Genomic DNA, 22,164 nt, shown 5'->3' on the forward strand with positions numbered 1-22,164 from the left:
TGGGATTTTCACGCACAGCCATTTACAAAGTTTACAAAGAATGGTGTGAAAAGGGAAAAACATCCAGTATGCGGCAGTCCTGTGGGCGAAAATGCCTTGTTGATGCTAGAGGTCAGAGGAGAATGGGCCGACTGATTCAAGCTGATAGAAGAGCAACTTTGACTGAAATAACCACTCGTTACAACCGAGGTATGCAGCAAAGCATTTGTGAAGCCACAACACGCACAACCTTGAGGCGGATGGGCTACAACAGCAGAAGACTCCACCGGGTACCACTCATCTCCACTACAAATAGGAAAAAGAGGCTACAATTTGCAAGAGCTCACCAAAATTGGACAGTTGAAGACTGGAAAAATGTTGCCTGGTCTGATGAGTCTCGATTTCTGTTGAGACATTCAGATGGTAGAGTCAGAATTTGGCGTAAACAGAATGAGAACATGGATCCATCATGCCTTGTTACCACTGTGCAGGCTGGTGGTGGTGGTGTAATGGTGTGGGGGATGTTTTTCTGGCACACTTTAGGCCCCTTAGTGCCAATTGGGCATCGTTTAAATGCCACGGCCTACCTGAGCATTGTTTCTGACCATGTCCATCCCTTTATGGCCACCATGTACCCATCCTCTGATGGCTACTTCCAGCAGGATAATGCACCATGTCACAAAGCTCAAATCATTTCAAATTGGTTTCTTGAACATGACAATGAGTTCACTGTACTAAAATGGCCCCCACAGTCACCAGATCTCAACCCAATAGAGCATCTTTGGGATGTGGTGGAACAGGAGCTTCGTGCCCTGGATGTGCATCCCACAAATCTCCATCAACTGCAAGATGCTATCCTATCAATATGGGCCAACATTTCTAAAGAATGCTTTCAGCACCTTGTTGAATCAATGCCACGTAGAATTAAGGCAGTTCTGAAGGCGAAAGGGGGTCAAACACAGTATTAGTATGGTGTTCCTAATAATCCTTTAGGTGAGTGTATATATAGCTATATATGTGTGTGTGGTTATTTATTGTATGTTTATTTATTTTGTGAATGTTAAACATGATATATTTCACAAAGCCCTAGTTGTTTGCTTTGGTCTAATTGAATCGTGATGTTACTGGAAGTGATTTGCTATCTATTAATTATGAATAGATATGTGAATAAACAGAGCAGGGCAAACTTATGCTTAGTTAATATTAATAATTAGTGTCTTCACTAATTGTTCCTGTCTTTTCAGAGCCACCCCAGCCGAGCTTCTGGGAGACTCTGTGTTTGAGAGCATGTCCTGTCAGTACACACCCTACCAGTGCCCCGTGCGTCTGTTCGCTGCCGCCCCGCGCTGTGCTCATCTGGAGCTTCCTGAGGACATCAGCGAACTCTGCAAAGGTTCGGCTCAACAGGACTCGCACTAGAGAAAAATGTTGAAAAAATGACTATAAAAAGTAAATGCTACAATTAATGACTGTTCCGCTGTGTTGTGTAGATGATGGAGAGAACTACCTGGTAGAGAGAGGCATAGATGAGGTGTATCACCTGTGGTGTCTGGCAGGAGGAGACCTAGAGAAAGAGCTGACCAATCAAGAGATCATCCAGTCAAAACCTCCCGCCTGCACCCTTCCCAAGTACCCACACAGCTCTGATCCATCATTTACCATTAGCATCACAGCTTTACCATTATTTCAAGCCGTTTGCAGTCGGCTAACTTGTTACCATTGTCGAATGTGTTTGTTCTTTAGGTTCATTTTAGAGGACGGCGAGTCTTTTGGTCAAGGCCGGGACAGAAGTTTCCTACTGGATGACACAACTGTGACACTTTCTCTTTATCAGCTCAAAAATGTTAGTGTGTTTGCTCGTATGGGCCATCAAATGTTTAAAAAAAAAATGACTATATATTCTTTTAACCCCTTAACTGTCACCTGCCCGTATACGGGCAACCTAAATTTACTTCACTATATTACTATTAAATCCTAATCTAGTCATGACAAACTATATATCGTTGGAAAGGTCTAAGACTCCTTAAAGTCCCTGTAAAGGCAATTTTAACAAAACATTCTAAACACATTCTAAAGGTTAGAAATGTATTGCTAAAACATATTACAAAGACTGTGAACTGTGAAGTACTGAATTGTGGAGTTAGACCGTTAAACAGTTTTTCACCCTGGCAATTTCACGGATTTTTTGGGCGGGTCTAAAACAGGGCTCGATGACGCACTGGAGCTCTTGGACACGCCCCTACTCGATGACGCACTGATACTGATCCCTCTAACAATATAAATAGAGCACATTCGCATCAGTTTGGCGCTCATTTGCGAGTTACTGTCTGTCAGTACTATTATCAGTTACTACAGCCTACAGTTTGCTATCTAGCCATGCCTTCGTCACGGAAATGCGTACTACTTGGATGCAATCATTTGCAAAACAGATCGGTGTCCTTGTTTAAATTTCCTAAAAACGACGACATCAAGAAGAGGTGGATTAATTTTGTGAAGAGCCACCTTGATGGAGAGCTGAGGATCACCAGCCAAACCCGCCTCTGTAGTGATCATTTTACTCGTGATAGTTTTATAAACTTTCGTCGGAGACAACTGGGATTCACAGATAATCCGTTGTTACTGGTGAAAGGTGCCGCACCGACTATCTCTCGCCTCGGCCTTCATCCTCCCGTCCCGCCGACAACTGGCGCCATCATCGGCAATGCGTGCCCACCAATGAGTGTAAGTTGCCTTGTGTGCTTGTTATAATTATAGTAGGTAGTCCACTGTAACTACTAAATTCTGCAACCCTCTAACGTGATTTTTATTTAACGTTATATGATCAAAATTCCTTAGCCAAGTAATTTAAACTAGTATCTGTTCACAAAGCAGTCCCTTATCTAATGGATTTATGCACATCAATTTATCGTTAATATAACAACCATGATGGCTATTAGTTTGATCTATAACTATAAAGTGTAAATATATTTTTTAATCAGTTGTTTATTGCTAGTCTAACTTAGTTTGATCTATAACTATAAGGTGTAAAAATATGTTGTTTTTTTCTGTTATTTATTGCTAGTCTAACTTTATTTGTCTAAGTTAGGTTAAGCTAGTTAACGTTTACTTACATATAACTTAGCTAACTTGCATAAAAGGGAGAGAAAAAATTTACCATTCTGTTGCAGAGCGAGGGGGACGATGTTGACTTCCTTGGTCAATGTCTTCTGAATCGGATTCAGGCTCTGGAGGCTCAAACAAATATGGCTTGGTATAACCTAATAAGCTGCTAGGAGCATCCATTTCGGCTGTAGCGGGTCCCGTCGAGTGCAGCTTTCCCGCGAGTGGGCGTGGTTTCAGCGCAGCCAGCGGACACGCCCCCAGCGTTTGAGAGCAGAGAAAACTGCTCATTTTTTCAAGATTTTGATAGCTTATTTTATGTACTTGCCGGCTTTTTTTATCATTCAAATTTGGCTGGGTGGCTAATTACACATTTTTCTGTGGTGTGACAAACTCAGAACACATACTTAATTTTGACTTTACGGGGACTTTAATAGATATTTTAGTGCTGTTTTTTTCTTACAAATTATGTATGAACAGTAATATATGAATTTATGACAAGAGTGCGCCTCAAAAAATCGACGTCATTACAGAAGTTTCTGACCTTTGTCACAAAAAGTTGACGCACACACTTTTAATAATTGAAACTTTGGTTTTTAATGCTAAAAGTTCATAATAAAACATAATCTAGTATTTGTCAATAAAAAAAAGTTAAAATTATATTTTAAAAAGTAAAGTAAAAAGTCCTCTAAAAAGTATAATATATATATTATATATATATATATATATATATATATATATATATATATATATATAATTTTTTATTATATCACATATTTTAGTAGTTATCATAAATTAGGTATCATTTGAAAGCTTACGAACTCAGAATTCATCCTGTGAAAACCGTTTTGAAATTGGACATTGCATTACCATAGAAACGGTATTTTTTTATTAGGCCCCTCCCCTTTTGGGCATCATCTTTCATAATTTATTATCAAAAATGTTCTAATCTTGACAAAACACATATTGTCAGAAAGGTCTGAGTCTCAAGGTTCCATATTTAGTGACAGAAGTGATATTTGGATAGAAATGTATTAATTTGTTATGGCAGAATGCATACAATTAAATTCAATGGAATGCAATGGCACCCGGTGGCTATTTTTGGTATTACGCCTAAACAAAATCTCATGGGAACTTCAATGTTTGTGATATCAACTTCAAATTTGGAACACAACTTGGTTAGATATATGGCTTTGACTTTCTGTCATTTTTAGGCTGAAACCTATATTAATTTATATATATTTGTAATAATAGAAAAATATATATTTTATTATATTTTCATAACAATAAACTTAAACTTCAATAACTTTTAAATAATTGAATTCTATTAATTTATTCCACTTCAACAATAATCTGCCAAGAGTCTTCTTTTAAAAGAGACCAACCGTAAGTCTTTAGTCCAAAGGCTTCATGAATTACAACCGTTTAAGTTTGGGTAGTGCATTTTCACGTCAACGCTCAAAAAGGGGGGTGACAGCTAAACCTTTTTTTTTTCTTTTTCTAAAGCTACTTTTTGTATTTGATGCTTTTCTCACTTAACACAATAATGACTTTACATTATCTTTTGGGGGATATTTCTTAAGTCTTGCCAAATTTGATGTGCGATTATTTTGAATAATTTATCGCCACATTGTGTAATTAATTAGATAAAGAAATGTAATCGCTTGACAGCCCTAATATAGATATCTATATGTGAAATATATGCATCTAAACAGATTGTAAAATAGGCACTATGATTATATACTGGTCTAAATAACTACATTTTTGCCTAAAAAACTCTTAAAACGACATTTCGTGACACAACAACAGTAGTATTTTTACAAAATATGGTGGATTTGCTCGACCACCATGATAGTCGCCGCAAGCGGAGTGATACAAGTGGTGAAACGGTTCCAGCTCTGATACTGGGTGAATATCGCACGGCTGGAAAAGGTTCTCAGCCAATCAGATCCAAGAACCAGAAAAAAATGTTGTATAAATGTATATATACATATATTAATTATATGGTTAATTTTAAAGTAACAAAAACTTACATACATTTGAAAAATTTCTTCTTACAAATTTGGTTGTTGAAGTTGTTAAAAGTTTTGAAACTAAATCGGGACAATATTGGTGCCCCAAAAATGATGTAATTTGACCTGTTGAAACACTTGTGATCTGTCATTGTAGAGGCTGAAGGATGTTGCTGGAGAGACGTTCTATCCGTTATTGGAAGATGAGTAAGAAATGTTCTCTTGTTCATTATCTCTCAGCTTGTGTTCAGTATTCTGGTGTGTTTGGCAGCAGTCGGTGTGTGTCTGATGGAACAGAAATGTCCCGTGTGTCCCGTGTGTCCCGCAGGCAGTCCAGCCTGCCTCAGTCTAACGGCAGTAATGAACTGTCTGCCACCATCACACTGCCCCTCATTATCCGGGAGAGAGATACCGAGTACCAGCTCACCCGCATTGTCCTCTTCGACAGGCTGCTCAAGGTCCTTTACACACACACACAGTTTCTGAAAATGACCATATAAGAATAGCTGATGAAATCACCTCATAATGGATGTCCACCCACAGGAAAGATGGTTCATAAAGATTCTAAATGATGTGCTTTTTTTTTTTCATCTAAAAATGTAAAAAGTAGTTTTTTGAGGTTAGTTTTAGGGTTTGGGTTATTGACATTTTCAGCAAAAACAGTCATTAATGTTGATTTTTTTTTTTTTTTTGTCCTTTTGAAACCTTTTTTAGTTTGATGATAGCTGAACCTTTTGTGTTGAGTAATAATTCATAGTAATAGACTTCATCAGCTCGTGGATTGAGCTTTAACACTGCTGCTGTTACTATAAAATAAGTTTACTGTAAAAAATCAATAAATTATTAAGTAAGTGCAGGCAGCAAAACTACCATGATGAACAAATATTTTACTGTTTAAATAACTCGCTTTACTATTTTTAACTTCAGGATGTTATTTTTTATGAAAATGAAACACATTTTCTCCCCCAGAAATCTCATTATTCTAATGCATTCAGAGTTGTTTTAAAATCCCCCATCTTTCTTTCTTTCTTTCCATCTTTCTTTCCTTCTTTCTTTTCTTTCCTTCTTTTTTCTCTTTCTTTCTTTCCATCTTTCCTTCTTTCTTTCTTTCCATCTTTCTTTCCTTCTTTCTTTTCTTTCTTTCCTTCTTTCTTTCTTTCCATCTTTCTTTCCTTCTTTCTTTCTTTCTTTCTTTCCATCTTTCTTTCCTCCTTTCTTTCCTTCTTTCTTTCTTTCTTTCCATCTTTCTTTCCTTCTTTCTTTTCTTTCTTTCCTTCTTTCTTTCTTTCTTTCTTTCTTTCCATCTTTCTTTCTTTCTTTCTTCCTTTCTTTCTTTCCATCTTTCTTTCCTCCTTTCTTTCCTTCTTTCTTTCCATCTTTCTTTCCATCTTTCTTTCTTTCTTTCTTTCCATCTTTCTTTCCTCCTTTCTTTCCTTCTTTCTTTCCATCTTTCTTTCCATCTTTCTTTCTTTCCTTCTTTTTTCTCTTTCTTTCTTTCCTTCTTGCTTTCCTTCTTTCTTTCTTTCTTTCTTTCTTTATTTCCATCTTTATTTCTTTCTTTCCTTATTTTTTCTATCTTTCTTTCATTCTTTCTTTCCATCTTTCTTTCCTCCTTTCTTTCCTTCTTTCTTTCCATCTTTCTTTCCATCTTTCTTTCTTTCCTTCTTTTTTCTCTTTCTTTCTTTCCTTCTTGCTTTCCTTCTTTCTTTCTTTCTTTCTTTATTTCCATCTTTATTTCTTTCTTTCCTTATTTTTTCTATCTTTCTTTCATTCTTTCTTTCCATCTTTCTTTCTTTCTTTCTTTCTTCCTTTCTTTCTTTCTTTCTTTCTTTCTTTCTTTCTTTCTTTCTTTCTTTCTTTCCTTTTTTCTTTTCTTTCTTTCTTTCTTTCTTTCCTTCTTTCTTTCCTTTTTTTCTATCTTTCTTTCCTTCTTTCTTTCTTTCCTTCTTTCTTTCTTTCTTTCTTTCTTTCTTTCCTTCTTTTCGTTCCTTCTTTCTTTCTTTCTTTCTTTCTTTCTTTCTTTCTTTCTTTCTTTCCTTCTTTCTTTCCATCTTTCTTTCCTTCTTTCTTTCCTTCCTTCTTTCTTTCTTTCTTTCTTTCTTTCACGACAGATCTTATGAGATTCCCTGGTGTAAAAATGAAATAAATAATTTGCGTTAATTTTTTTTAGGCGTACCCCTACAAGAAGAACCAGGTGTGGAGGGAGGCGAGGGTTGATATTCCTCCTCTTCTGAGGGGTCTGGCCTGGGCAGCCTTACTAGGAGTGGAGGTACCAACAAATACTGCATTTTACACCAAGGAACCGTTTTACGACCTTTTCAACAGGGAACTTTTGATTTCTTTTGAGTCAAATGAAAATGTTGATGCATTTGCAGACTAAAAAGCATGCTTGGCATTTTTTGGTCATTAATGGACTATTGATTCCTGTGTTTGCATTATGTGTACAATCAAATGTCGACATAAATTCAATGCACATTTCGCTTTTAAGCAATGACCTTTTCCATTGTATTAGTAAACATGCCTTTTAGTGCAACACTCCTATTTTTATTCCCACATTCAAATCCGTGTATATAACTCCCACAGGGGGATATCCAATCGAAATATGACGGCATCGATAAGGACACGCCCATCCCCACTGATAGACAGGTGAGAATCACTTCCATGTGTTTGATAGTCTTTGCGCTGATTGAGGTTATTGAAAAACTGAATAATTCATCAGCCTGTTGAATAATTCACTTTGTTTGCGGAGTTCCTGTCTTCACCTTTAAGCCCGGTTAAGATTTGACTATTCACTGCTGAATATTTCAAGCGATCCAGGAGCAAACAGCGCTGACGGAGACATGTCGTGCCCACCTCATCTGACTTCATTTAAGACTGCAGCTTTTATGCATTAGAAGCTTTAGACGTTTGTTATCATTTGTGACACAGATTGAAGTGGACATCCCTCGCTGTCACCAGTACGATGAGCTGTTGTCGTCACCTCAGGGTCACGTCAAGTTTCGGCGGGTGCTCAAGGCCTGGGTGGTGTCTCATCCTGATCTGGTGTACTGGCAAGGTGATGGAGCAATAGTTGGGTGGGGTTTCTTCTTTCTGACACTAGATGGCAGCAAAGCCTTTGTAACAGGCATCTTTACGTTCTGGTGGCCTTAAAGTTCTTACTATCTGATAAAGATAACAGATCAAATCAAGTGTGTGCGCTGATGTGATTTATTAATGTCCGTGCGGGTGAGTCTCATAACCTGTGAAGAACATCTCTGGGTCATATTTCACCCTAATGCAAGGAAAAATAATCAGAAATGATCATTTCCATATTTTTAATATAATGATAATCAAGCTGATTTTAGGACCATCAGGTGTTTTTCATTGTGGCATTTATTATCATTACAATTAAGCAGATCCCCCCCCCCCCCCCCCATATATGCACATATACACACACACACACACACACACACATACACACACACACACACACACACACACATATATATATAATATATATATATTTTTTATTTTATTTTTTTATTTTTTAGGGTGAAATATGGCCCTGGCATGTTTTTGACAGGTCTAATGAGATTCCTTTTATTTATGTGTTGATGACTCTCATTTGATGTTTTTTTTTGGCTTTAGGCTTGGATTCGCTTTGCGCTCCTTTCCTGTATCTAAACTTCAACAACGAAGGTAAGATTTCTGAGTGACAGTTTACAATGAGGTCCATTAGTTAATGTTTGTTAATGTATGAACTGTCATTAACTAATAATGAGCATTACATTTGTTAACTGTTTATTAATTTTTGTTTACCTTAGTTGTTCATTGTTAGCTCAGGTCCATTAAATAATATTACCAAATACAACTTTTGATTTTAATAATGTGTTAGTAAATGTTGAAATTAAAAATGAACTAATATTAATAAATGCTTTCGAATTATGTTTCATTGTTAGTTCATGGTAACCTATGTGTGTTACCCATTTATGGCCATATTATTATTTTTTTAAACATACTTCCTGATATTAGTCTAAAAATATATATTTTTCTCCTAGCTCTTGCATATGCATGCATGTCAGCCTTCATCCCCAAATATCTGTACAATTTCTTCCTGAAGGACAACTCGCATGTAATACAAGGTAATGTGATTTTTCCGTCCCACCATGAAGAATGTGACTACAGTTCTGGATTGAGAGCATGTGATTTACAGTGCAAAATTGATCAACTTACACGACGTGTGTGTGATGTTTGCAGCTGTTTCTTAAGAACCCTTTAAGACACTACAGTGATTACTGCCATAAACACTCAAAAGATTTCTGTAGCTTGACATTTGGGCATGTTTGCTGTTGAGTTTTGCTAGCTCAGCTGTCAGCACTTCAGCAGCAGAATTGCTTTGTTTTGCTCTCTGACTGAGCTTTGCGCAAAGTGTTTGTCCTGCCATGGGTATAATGTGGTAAAAGTGTTTCTGGCTGAAGTACAAACGCCTGAATGCTCGTATCCTTTACTTCTCCAGAATATCTGACGGTCTTCTCGCAGATGATTGCGTTCCACGACCCTGAGCTCGGCAACCACCTGAACGAGATCGGATTCATACCTGATGTAAGTGTCCTCCTCAAAAACAACATGAAATCACGTTCAAATCAAATCAAAACTCACCCTATATTTACTATATTAGTGTTACATGCCCAATGAGATCAGTATTTTGATTTTGTGGCTTTTAGTTCATTCCTGTTAGCTTTGAGTGTCATCTCTAAGCTAGTTTTCTCCTAAAAGAAGTGTTTCCATTGGGAGAGCGAAAAAGTAATGGGCAGTATTGTGTATAAAATGTAATTTGAGTATTGTGTAATATTCAGCAACTTTAACTTCGTATTGAACTGGTTAGAAATTTGTACAAATCCACGACCCTAAATATAAGCTATAGTAATGAGTGATTTTTATAATTTTTTTATTTTTTATTTAGAAGATAGTAGTAGTTTGGTTATTCATTTATTTAAAATAAACAATAATATATTTATTTTAATAATAATAATAATAAAAATGTAATTATTTTATTATAATAATTGTTGTACTTGTAATAATGATATTCTATTTTTATTAAAATCTTACTGAACTATTCCTTTTACTACTAAATTATTACTACTTAATAAAATGTAATAATTTAATTTTATCAACAATTTTCGATCATAATATTAATATGAATAATAAAAAATTTAATAAAATTGTATCTTCTTTTTTCTAATTTATTTAGTTTTAGTAACTTTGAGTCTATATGTCCACTTTATATATAATTGTCTCGTACTAGAATTTCTAACAGCAGAAAGGCTTTCTGATTACGTATGTTTTTTTTTTAGGGTTCGTACAGTCATGAAAAACCTAGAAAAGTCCTGGAAATTAGTTTCACAAATATCTATATAATAAAATATGTTTAATTCATAACATTGGTTAAACTAATTCAAATACTTAATGTCCGTCACGTGACGTTATGTTCTCTGTTGTTCTCTCTCTGGCAAGCTTGTACTTATTTTGTAAGTACGGTTAGTACGGCTGAACGGTTAGTCGACTCCTGAAAATTTGCCTCAAAAGTCATGCAAATTTATTGGTACACATATGAGCAAGGGAGCGATTAACGCGGGTTACTAGCTTTAGACGGGTCCGTCTCCAGGGCATGGCAGCGTCTTAATCCGTCCCTGGTATGAGCCCTGTTTTTTGACAGCGGATCCTTTCCTGAGTGATTGAGTGCATCTATGCATTCTGGTCCTGTCACACATCAGATCTGCTGTGGCTTCTCTTTTATTGATAGTTGCGCTCACACACACACAGCTGACCCTGAGATTTGAGCTCTGGCCAAGTTTTCCACAAGCACACACGGACCGGAACATTCTGGGACTCGCAAACTCCCTCTTTATTTTTTAAAATGCCGGGTTGATGTCTTTCTACACCGTTGGATGGGTGACCTCCACAGACAAATCCACACACATCTCTATGATCGAGGGTCCAAATAAAAGATGAGTTATGGGAATCAACACTGAACTGGTCTTTGATGCAAGAGGAGTGAACTGTTCAGCCTCTGAACAGCTGCTGTTATGGTTCGACTGTAAGAATGAAAAGAAAGACTCGTGAGAGGATGTAACTGTTGCCGAGCTCTGAGAAGACCATTATATATGCTTAACCCTGCCAATTCCCAATGCGTTTGATCTGGAAGTGTTTGTTTTCTTGTCAGCACAATCCCAATGTCACCTTGTGCGCTTTTAAAGGGGCCATGTTAATAGCATACATTTTTCATTGGAAGAAGATGGGCTTTGTTAGCTTGGGCCAGAAAACAACTGCCTAGAATACCCTAACAACCATCTGCTCATGCCCTAGCAACCTGGAACACAGTGGTGTGTTATGCATGGGCAAACGCCAGTCATATTGTCTTCACAAAAGTTGCATTTTGATTATTTTTGTCTGTAACCAGATGCTTTCAAGCAATGGCCGTTTCTTCCCATAGTTGTCATTTTAATTTTCTCTGTAGTTGGGATCATATTTGATCTTGATTTGACTTATCTTGTTATTATCAAACTGTCTTTGAGGCATGTGTACGTCTTGGCTGATGTTCGTTGAGGATTTGGCTCGGTTCTGTAATGTCTGCATGAGTGCTGTTATATTTGGCAGCATAAGGCCTGAAATTCACAGCAAAGTGACCTAGTTTTGTGTCCTGCTTCATGTTGGCATTCCGATGATGTTTGATAGGCCCTTTTTCGCCAAAACTAACCGCTATTATTTTGCTTTCCTTTCGAAGCATCCATTGAAGTGCTCAGGCAAAATAGCAAACACATCATTTTGGACCTGATTTGGTAATGTTTGTTATGATGTAATTAAAGGCGGCCTTCTCCCAGGTCACTTTCTGTAGATGAGCGTTAACGGAAGTTTGGGGTCAGTAAGATTTAAAAAATAATAATAATTGCATTCAACAAAGATGCATTACATGTTTTTACGATTTCGATTTCTTTTTCTTTTTTTCAAGAATTTAATGTTTTTCTTTCGTACCTTGCATTTATCTAAGAATTCTGAAAGAAATATATTGTGGAAATATAAAGCAGCGCAACTGTTTTCCACATTGATAATAATAATCAGAAATGTTTCTTGAGCAGCAAATCATCATATTAGAGTGATTTCTGAAGGATCATGTGACACTGAAGACTGGAGTAATGATGCTGAAAATTCAGCTTTGATCACAGGAATAAATTACATTTTAAAAGAGATTAAAATAGAAATCGGTTATTTTAAATTGTAATAATATTTCACAATATCACTCTTTTTACTGTCCCTCATACCCTCATGTCACGAAACGATACATATCACGATACGATATTATTGCGATACTCTAAGACATATGGTAAAAGATTAACAAAAAGTGAACTGTTTATTTATTATTCTGTTGTTTTAAAATGCTAAATTTGGTATTACATTGTGGGTGTAAATGAATAGGCTTGGACGTAGTGCAGGCAACCCAATGCACAGGACAATGGTGAAACCAGAATCAAAATAATTCATGATTCTGAAGCTGAAAACAATTATTTTAGACGAATATGCTTGCACGCTTTCACTGGCTAGATCTATTTAAAATAATGTAGGACACTATTTTTTACTGGTAACATAAGACATTTGGCATTATCAGGACCCACAAATAGTCCCTCATTGCATTACTATACATTATATTCAACATCATATATAGTAGTTTAATGCAGTACTGACACTAAAACACACAGTAATTTTCATTTTGGGTGAACAATACATATCCTCACTATCCACGATGCATATTGTTGCATTTTTGTATTGCGATATATTGTGACACCACTAGTAGCATGTATTGTTCTTTATTGGGTGTCATTGTATTAGTTCCCAACTTCCCATCATGCACAGCTCCTTGTCTCCTCCTAATCGGACTGTGATGTCTAGCAGCGGTCAGTCTGTCTCAGTTGGACATGGAGCTCTTCCCAGCAGAGAGAGCTGAGCTGGCTAGACTGAAGCCTGTCTCACACTCGTCCCTAAACCCCTCTGAGGCCGAGCCACCAATCGACTGCTGAAATGGATTATACATCCTACCCAACCGCAACCGAGCAGAACCATGGGAAAAGAGGCAGTGTTGGAACAGGTGCTGGAGGGAGACGCTGTTCATTACACTCCCACACACGTCCTCTCGTTTCACAGTGGGCTGTGAAGCAAAGGCCTGAATTGCAAATGCAGGTTTCCTCTGATGAACTGAACAATAGCTGAGGTGTTTTATTGGGAATTATAAAAGGGCCCTTGCTGTTTATTCATATTAATCACGTTGTTGCTCATGTAGAACCGGCTTTTGTGCAAGAGTGAACATTGTTTCTTTCTGTTCCCTTCAGCTCTACGCGATCCCGTGGTTCCTTACAATGTTCACACGTAAGTATCAGTGGCTCACGTTGACTGCAGATCTGAAGCATTGGACAACGTTTAGCTATTTTCTGGATGCATAGAACCTAATAGGACCTTATTATAAAGTGTCATTTATAATAACATTCATTTGCAACATTCATTTGAAGATGGTTTATTCTACATGAAGGCTGAACAGTGTTGAGATGATCCAGATGGTAAAACTATAGAAGGACATACAACCATATATCTAATTATAGTGTTTTTTTAAAGTGATTCACTCTGTAGTCATTTATGCGTTCGCATTTATTTTGGTTTGAAATATGAAATACGCGTTTATCTTCAAAGACATAATCAGAACATGAATTGTTCTCTTTCAGAGAGTTGTATTTCCAAAACAATAAGCACTGATGGACTAATTATGCATTGTGTTATCAAAAAATACTGCAATGTGCAGTAGCTTGTGGTAAAAATACACATAATAATAATACTAATAATAATTATAATTCTTATCATATATATTTAATAGTAATATTGTTGATGTTGGAATAGTTATTTTTTATTAATAACAAATATTGCAGATCTGATTTACATTAATTATGTAAAACTATACTTGCATAATTTAATACAAAATTTGAATATTATTTCAAGAAGCTCTGTTTCAGAGACTTGTATTTTCTGAACAATAAGCACTGATGGACTAATTGTGCATTGTTTCATCAAACATTGCAACAACTGCAGTATTTTGTGGTAAAAACATAATAATAATAATTTTCTATTCATATTTTATTGTTATTGCTACTATTTTTTATTGCTATTATTAATATAATAATTGTTTTTATTATTAATAGCACAATATTAACAGTGTAAAAATACTTGTATAACTTAATTATGTTCTGTTGTCTTTTGATGATCACACAACAAACAATATGTTTCTTTCTTTAAATGCACAACAAAAAATGAATAAATGAACTGATTTTTTTTTAATTATTATCAAAATTTTTTTTAAAACAATGTCAATTACATACAATGTCTTTTTAATAAACATGGATAGTTCCTGTTTTGGAATCTGAAAATACACAATATAGCAACAGCTATGATACAGTAGGCCTGTTGACCATATTAATGCACAGCTGTTACAGTGCAAAGGCTGCAAACAATACTCGCAATAAGTCATTTGTTGTCCCATTTCCTCCGCAGATGTGTTCCCCCTGCACAAGATCTTCCACCTGTGGGACACCCTGCTTTTGGGAAACTCCTCTTTCCCTTTTTGCATCGGTGTAGCTATTCTGCAGCAGCTGAGAGACCGTCTGCTGGCCAACGGCTTCAACGAATGCATACTGCTCTTCTCAGACCTGCCCGGTAAGAGTCAACAGTGCACGCGCACAGAAAACATTTGATTTACATATTCTTTTATAGCATTTAAATAGTTTCCCCCTAAAGTTCAATTGTAATATTACAAAAACAGTTGCGATTTAGTTTCTCATGACCATCTCTGACCCAACAAGCTGTAGCTTCTCTACCTTTAAGACTTTTATATGTAAATGACTTTTGTTAGGTTTAGCTAACCTCTGTCTACCAGTTTAGACTCTTTTTCAACAGGGCAAGTGGTTGAATATTGAATAGGCATTGAAAAAGGCAGTTGTATGCTAATGGCAATTTGGGAATTACTTTCGTTTGCATAAATTTGCATTGCGAATTGCGAATGAATATTTCTGCATTGAGCTTTTGGTTAAAGTGTATGCTAGAATTGTGTAGAACAGGTGCATTGTGTGTAAATCTACTTTATGCTGTTTAAGCGCTGAGTTTATACTCTTAGAAGAAAAGGTTCTATATTGAATCTTAAAGGGCTCTATTGTAGTAATTATGGGAACTAGCCACCAGGGCGGTCCCCCGAGAACTACATTTTGTCCGAGGGCCATTTTCCTGGTGGTAGTAGTGACTCTGAAATGAAGTAAGCCGGCAGACAGCGGAGTCAGGCCAAAATTTTCTTGTTTGCCATAACCCGACCGACTCTGTCAATTTAGGACCGACCCAATTTTTAATTTTTTTTCCCTTTTAGTCCGACCGACTTGCCGGTTGTAAACTTGCATTAAGACCGACCGATTTTTTTTTCACTCTTCAAACAACTAATACAAATGCAATAAAATATCAATTATATTATAGTAAGTATTGTGAATATAAATTGCATAGGCTACGTTCTTTCTTTTAAATAAAAACCCGTGGCGTCATCTATGATGATTATGTTTACACCATTGGTTTACACATGTCACATTATGGCCTGTGCGTTCGCTTCGTTTCATTCACGGTCAATGGTTCGCGCTCGGTGATGATGGCTGCGGCGCGGCTGCTTGTGAAATACGTCTGTATGAGCCTACATTTAGGCGCTCATTATTCGAAATTTTTTATGGTCAAATAGGGAATAGATGTTAACGGCCTTTTCTCGGAGTGCGTCCAGCTCGTCACGATATGGCCGCCGCGAACGCGCGTCACACAGCAACGGCAGACTCTGACAAACACACATAAGTATGGGAAGCCAAACACACCGAAAGTGGGACGAAACGGCGCGGTGTTACAGAGTTCGCGCAGCGCGGACATGTAATCTGTGCGGCTCAATAGACCGAGACGCGCGAGCGCGACAGACTCGACAGCGCAGGGAGTAAGTGTTTGCTTGCGCGACCTAATCTCACCAGCGCCGCGCTGACCAATAAAACAGCACATCCCATACCGAAATGTACTAAATTACACTAAAGAAAATCGACCATTCCATAATATGTCAGGACTACTTAATATAGTTTCTACAATGCGCCTAGCCATTTGACCTCACTGATTCCCGTTAATAATAGCAGATGTTTATGGGTCCAATTTAAACGAATAGTGCCAAATGCGCTGTTTTATTGGTCGGCGCGGCGCTGGTGAGATTAGTCATTTTAATTTATTTGTTTCCCTCTGAAAATCCACTCTTTTTCCCCAAATGAATGCAGCTGGAATTAATGCAATAAACATGTTTTTTGACAAAGATTTCAAATAGTTTTTTGTCTATAACCTGTATCAGAATGAGATTCGCAATGGTGCGCCCAAAGGCATGGGTTGAAGACACAGTCAGTGGCGTCACGATATGCAAATTTGTTTAAATTCATACCGACGTAATCACCATGACCAAAATTGTCCTTTTTTTTCCATTGAATTTTGAAAAAAAAAAAATATATATATATAGACCTACCTACCGACCCTTTTTTTTTTTTTTTTTTTTTTTTTTTTGCTGTTACTGCAAACCAAAATATTTTTAAGGATGGCCTCATTTAAGCGCGTCATTCAACAACGTCAACAACTGGAGAATTTAGGACGTTGTGAATGGTTGAAATTCCTGGACTCTGGCGGATGCCTGTGTTTCATATGGCATTCATTTGGCCAATCAGCACACACTTACGCCACTGGTAGTTCCTATTGTGCTGGGTTAGACTCTACTCAGTGGGAGCTAATTTAGTTCCCTCTAAAAGGCGTTCCTAGAACTAAAATTAATGTTCTAAAAATTCATGCTTTAAAAGTGGCTACTTCCTACTTCCAGAATTTATAAGAACTTTGAAACATTCCTCCGGTGCTTCATATATAGAACCTTTTAGGAGTTTCCACCATGGGATCATTTTATGGATTTAGATATATTTATTATTTATTTATTTAATGTATGTAATACATTTTTATTTTGATTAAATGTTATGAATTAAACCCCCCTTAACATACTTTAGCAGAAAAAAAAAACATTTTGACCCAAAACTCATCTGTTCAATTTACGGTAAAATACCGGCAGCTGTGGTTGCCAGAAATTTACCGTATTAAATATGGTAGCAACATATTAGGTTTTACAGACTTAACTTAAAATTTACAGTAACAAATCGTATTTCATTATCTGATATAATGTTGATTTACCAACCTATTGAAGTATTAATATCTGTTTTATACCATTAATACACTGACAACCAACAACCACAGTGGTGATGAGAGTCACATGATCAATCACAGCTCATCACAAGCAGCTCTTTCACTAGAAAGTTAATACTAATATATAGAAGCTGCACAGTTTCATTCACACAAGCATTAAACACCATCATGGTAACACATGAAATTTTAAAAATGCAATAAACATTAATTTAACAACATTAAATGTAACATAAAAGCCTAATGTACATAACTGATTAGAAAAAAAACTAAGAAAACTATGAAGAAACATAGTTATTTCAACAAAAATACATAAAATGCGAAGTGTCACGCAGGGAATTGTGGGAATGTAAATTTATGGTTTTTCACTGTAAATTATACAATGAGTTGTTCTTTTTCACTTTCAAAAACTGTAAATTTAACAGTATTTTACAGTAAGATTACATTAAATGTACCATTAGATCTATCACAGTTATATACCGTATATAGTAAGGAAACTTTCTGTTAACCAATTAACAGTTTTTCGAATACACACAAAAGAATTGACTGGATTCGAGAAGTTTATGTGGTTGTAATAAAAAAAAGTAACAAATTCTAACCTCACAGGTCAATTCGACCCCCTTAGGAATGAATGGAATGGGAGGAATGCTTCAGTACACATAGAAAAAAACTAAAAAATGCTCAAAATTAAAACATAAAATGCTAAAACTTTCACAAAAAAGATTTTCGAATGTGTACATGTGTATCTGAATGCATACGGAAGAGATACTCAAAAACTGCCTTTAGGACCCAGCGGAACAGCTCATTTGCTCCATATAGAGGCAAAAGTCATGAAATATCATGTTATATTATTATTCTTTCCACAAGAGGTTGGCAGAGACACCCAAATTGACCCAATGTGAGATATTTTGAGCTGGTTATGCATGTATTGGAAAGTTATTTTGAATTTAGGTTGAAAGAATGTGAGGAATGTGCTTGATTTTATCAATAAATAATATAATTTGAGTCATTTAATGGTACATATAAATAATAAAAAATCTCCCAAAAAAAATGCATTAAAAATAGTATTAAAATTAAATGATATAAGCTTTCTGGACAAAAAAAAAAGAAGTATAATTTTAGGGCTTCTGGTCATTTTGACCTGCGAGGGAAGGATTTGTTACAGAATATGTAATCAATTAAGATATTTCTTCTTATATAGAACCTTTTTGAAATAAAGGGTTCTTTAAAATTGTGTCAAGAACATCCTAGGGTTCTATATAGAACCCCAATTAACCATTTTTCGAGTGAAGTGCAACAAGGATGCTTATAAATACACGTGTGAGTTTGCTGCAGTTGCCGTGGAGCCTTGGAAACAGCAAATAATGCACACTTGTCTGTTTAAACTCCTCTGTCAAACAGCGTGCTTTATTCCCTGTAAGCTTCCCGATGCCGGGGCTCAGTTGAGACCTGTTTGCGATGAGCTCAGGATAAGTTATGTGGCTTATGCCGTGGTATGTGGGAAGAGGCAGCTGGCACCGGTGTGGCCCGTCGAGTGGCGTTCCGGCCGGGACACCGTGCGTTTCCTCTGGCATCTGCTTGCCACGATTCCCCGAGGTTGCTGTCAACACGGAGCTGTGCCGTGGCTGAAGTGATGGACGATGATTGAGTCTAATGTGAGGGAATTAGCTGGGAGCATTCAGAGCTGCAGGAATGCTGATGGTGTGTACACTCAGTCACAATGCAGGGATTACTTCCCAAAATAATGTGAAAAATATCCGTTACCATGGCAGTTGAAAGCAGGAGAAGTCCTGAAACTTGTCACCGTAAACGCCAAAATGCTCAAAACAAGGGTTAAAGAAAGCTTGTTTTGATAGTGAGGTGTGTGTATGTGTGTGTGTGTGTGTGCTTGTAAAATCAAGGTAAAAGGAGCATTTAAATGTATTGTTCTTATTTAAATGTCAATGGATATGCATGCTGGTTATACTTCCTGTTTTTTTTTTTCATCCAGTTTAGAGGATGTCTAGTCCACTTTATTCTGTATACAATTAAATCAATTTTTATGAATCTCATATATAAAATAAATATGTTATCTTTTACTTACCGTCATGCTATTCCCAAAAATAAAATAAAAAATCTTTACCAATTTAAGTTGTTAGTTAAAGCAGTTAAAAGTGATATTTTAGGTTTGACGTCAGTTTTTGGTGCAATTAGTAATTTTTTTCCCCCACTTTACACGCTTTAGTTTACGCGTAAATGTCACGGCCGGCTCGCAAGCCGCAACAAAGAAGGAGACAACACGTTGGATAATGCTCAAAAAGAATAACATTTATTTAAGTAAGAATAATTAAATGAGACGAGACGCAAAACAAGGCAAAGCAACAATCGGATCCAAGACACAAACGGCACGAGAATGGTGAGAGCGCGCCCCGTCACAGCTGAAGGGAACTGCTTTATTTGCCGGCATCAGTTCCAACACAGGTGTAACTCCTTAATCAATAATGACGTCACTAACTCTAACTCCATCCTGCAAACCAAACAAAAAGAAACACACACAAACCACAAATATAACCCATACTGGGTTCATAACACCCTCCCCCATAGAAAAGGGTTGACATTTATGAATCCCAACTTAAACCCTTCACCCGATAACCCCACATCACTGTATGACACCAACTTCATCTTACCCCCAATGTCCTCAGCAACTACGGGCCCTGTAGAAGCAATCTTAGGAGAGTAAAGGAAAGCAAGACAAAACATTGTTCATAAACAGTTAAGAAGAGTAAGGAACTCTAGACAATGCGTCTGCCACCACATTGTCAGTACCTTTGATGTGTCGAATTTCAAGGGCGTATGACTGTAGGAAGAGGCACCAACGAGTCAAACGTTGATTTGGGCACCGCAAAGAGTGTAAATAAGTAAGTGGGTTGTGGTCAGTGTACACGACCAAAGAATCTGACACTGATCCCACATACACCTCAAAATGCTGCAGGGCCCAAATCAGCGCTAAAGCCTCTTTCTCAATCACCGAATAATTTAACTGTTAAGAAGAAAACTTCTTCGAAAAATAACTCACGGAACGGTGAATTCCCTCATCATTAGCTTGTAACAATACAGCTCCCGCACCCACGTTGCTAGCATCCACACACAACCTAAAAGGGCGGTCAAATTTGGGAGCTGCTAACACAGGAGCGGAAGTAAGCACTGATTTAGCTGCCTCAAAAGCTTCCTGACAGACAGAAGTCCAGATAAAATCGGCTTTTGCCTTCAGCAAATCAGTGAGTGGGGCCACCACGGTGGAAAAATTCCTACAAAATCCCCGGTAGTAACCCACTAACCCCAAAAAACGCATCAACTCCTTTTTGGTGGATGGAGAAGGAAATAGATCAATGGCGTCAACCTTGGCCCGAACTGGACGCACACAACCCTGTCCAACGACCTTACCCAAGTAAGTCACGGTGGCCTTGGCAAACTCACATTTGGCCAAATTGACCGTCAGACCAGCCTCAACAAAACGGGAGAACAGATCTGCAATATGACTCAAGTGCTGCTCCCATGAATCACTAAAAACCACCACATCGTCCAAATAAACCGCGACTCCCACCAATCCAGAAACAACCCTATTCATAAGTCGCTGAAACGTTGCAGGCGCATTTCTGAGACCAAAACTCATAACATTATATGAAAATAACCCCTCAGATGTAATAAAGGAAGAGATCTCCTGAGCCCTTGGGGTCAACGGAACCTGCCAGTAGTCCTTGAGCAGATCAAACTTACTTACAAATTTCGCGGGCCCCAACCCGATCAACACAATCCTCAATACGAGGAAGTGGAAAGGAGTCTGGTTTCGTCACTTTATTTACTTTCCTATAATCGGTACAAAACCATCAGCTTTATTGACAAGCAAGCAGGGGGATGCCCAGCTGGAAAATGATGGCCGTGCAATGTCATGATCTAACATATATTGAACTTCAGCAACCAGATGTAAGAGTTTATTTGGGGACACACGATAAAAATGTTGGCGAATGGGCTCAGCATCCCCAACATCAATATCGTGCTCCGCGCAATGTGTACACGAAGGTACATCACCAAATAAAGAGACATGATGATTAATAAGAGCAGTCAAGTCGGTACGTTCACTCTCTGTTAAATGGGTCAACATTTTATGGACATTCTTCAAAGTCTCTGAATTTTTAAGACGTCCCAACAGCACCGTATCCTCAGGGAAAGAAACCCCTTCATCAATTTCCTCTTCCAAAGGAGCAGGGGAAATGCTCTCAACTACCAGTGCAGACTTCACATCTGCTCTGGTCTCTAAAGCTTTAGGAGAACGACAATAATACGGCTTCAACAAATTAATATGACACAGCTGTGTTGACTTCCTTCTCTCTGGGGTGGCAATAAGATAATTTAAGTCAGTAACTTGTTTCACCACTACATACGGACCAGTAAACCGAGCTTGAAATGGTGAGCCCTCCACAGGTAACAGAGCCAACACTTGATCACCAGGCATAAACTGTCGTTTCTCAGTTCGCCGATCGTAAAGTGACTTCATACGTCCCTGCGAAGAATGCAATTGTTCTCTTGCCATCTTACCTGCTTCATACAATCTGCGCTTAAAGTCATTCACATAACTTAACAAATTCTGAGGCGGTGTACCTTCAGTCCAATTATCGTGGAGCACAGCCAGTGGTCCCCGAACGGTGTGCCCAAACACCAAATCATTGGGACTAAAATGAGTACTTTCCTGGCTCACCTCACACGCTGACAACATCAACCACGGCAATCCCTG

General features: G+C 37.4%; 2 protein-coding genes across 2 annotated transcripts in view; one reads left to right on the forward strand and one right to left on the reverse strand.

Moving 5' to 3' along the window:
- Positions 1–21,955, reverse strand: part of aimp1a (aminoacyl tRNA synthetase complex interacting multifunctional protein 1a) — a 49,277-nt gene extending 27,322 nt beyond the window's left edge. Inside the window, exon 1 of the mRNA XM_056253565.1 lies at positions 21,952–21,955. The gene's annotated coding sequence lies outside the window, so the exon portion shown is untranslated. The remainder of the gene's footprint in view (positions 1–21,951) is intronic.
- tbck (TBC1 domain containing kinase) overlaps positions 1–22,164 on the forward strand; it is a 67,323-nt gene that overhangs the window by 12,629 nt on the left and 32,530 nt on the right. The window contains exons 10-22 of the mRNA XM_056253564.1: positions 1,224–1,372; positions 1,470–1,608; positions 1,723–1,822; positions 5,248–5,297; positions 5,419–5,548; positions 7,261–7,359; positions 7,674–7,736; positions 8,019–8,145; positions 8,718–8,768; positions 9,128–9,211; positions 9,586–9,671; positions 13,451–13,487; positions 14,658–14,819. Coding sequence (XP_056109539.1) covers positions 1,224–1,372; positions 1,470–1,608; positions 1,723–1,822; positions 5,248–5,297; positions 5,419–5,548; positions 7,261–7,359; positions 7,674–7,736; positions 8,019–8,145; positions 8,718–8,768; positions 9,128–9,211; positions 9,586–9,671; positions 13,451–13,487; positions 14,658–14,819 — 1,277 coding nt within the window. The remainder of the gene's footprint in view (positions 1–1,223; positions 1,373–1,469; positions 1,609–1,722; positions 1,823–5,247; positions 5,298–5,418; positions 5,549–7,260; positions 7,360–7,673; positions 7,737–8,018; positions 8,146–8,717; positions 8,769–9,127; positions 9,212–9,585; positions 9,672–13,450; positions 13,488–14,657; positions 14,820–22,164) is intronic.

Source organism: Rhinichthys klamathensis, unplaced genomic scaffold (assembly GCF_029890125.1).
Source record: "Rhinichthys klamathensis goyatoka isolate OS25496 unplaced genomic scaffold, OSU_Roscu_1.1 h1tg000107l_1, whole genome shotgun sequence".
Classification (NCBI taxonomy): domain Eukaryota; kingdom Metazoa; phylum Chordata; class Actinopteri; order Cypriniformes; family Leuciscidae; genus Rhinichthys; species Rhinichthys klamathensis.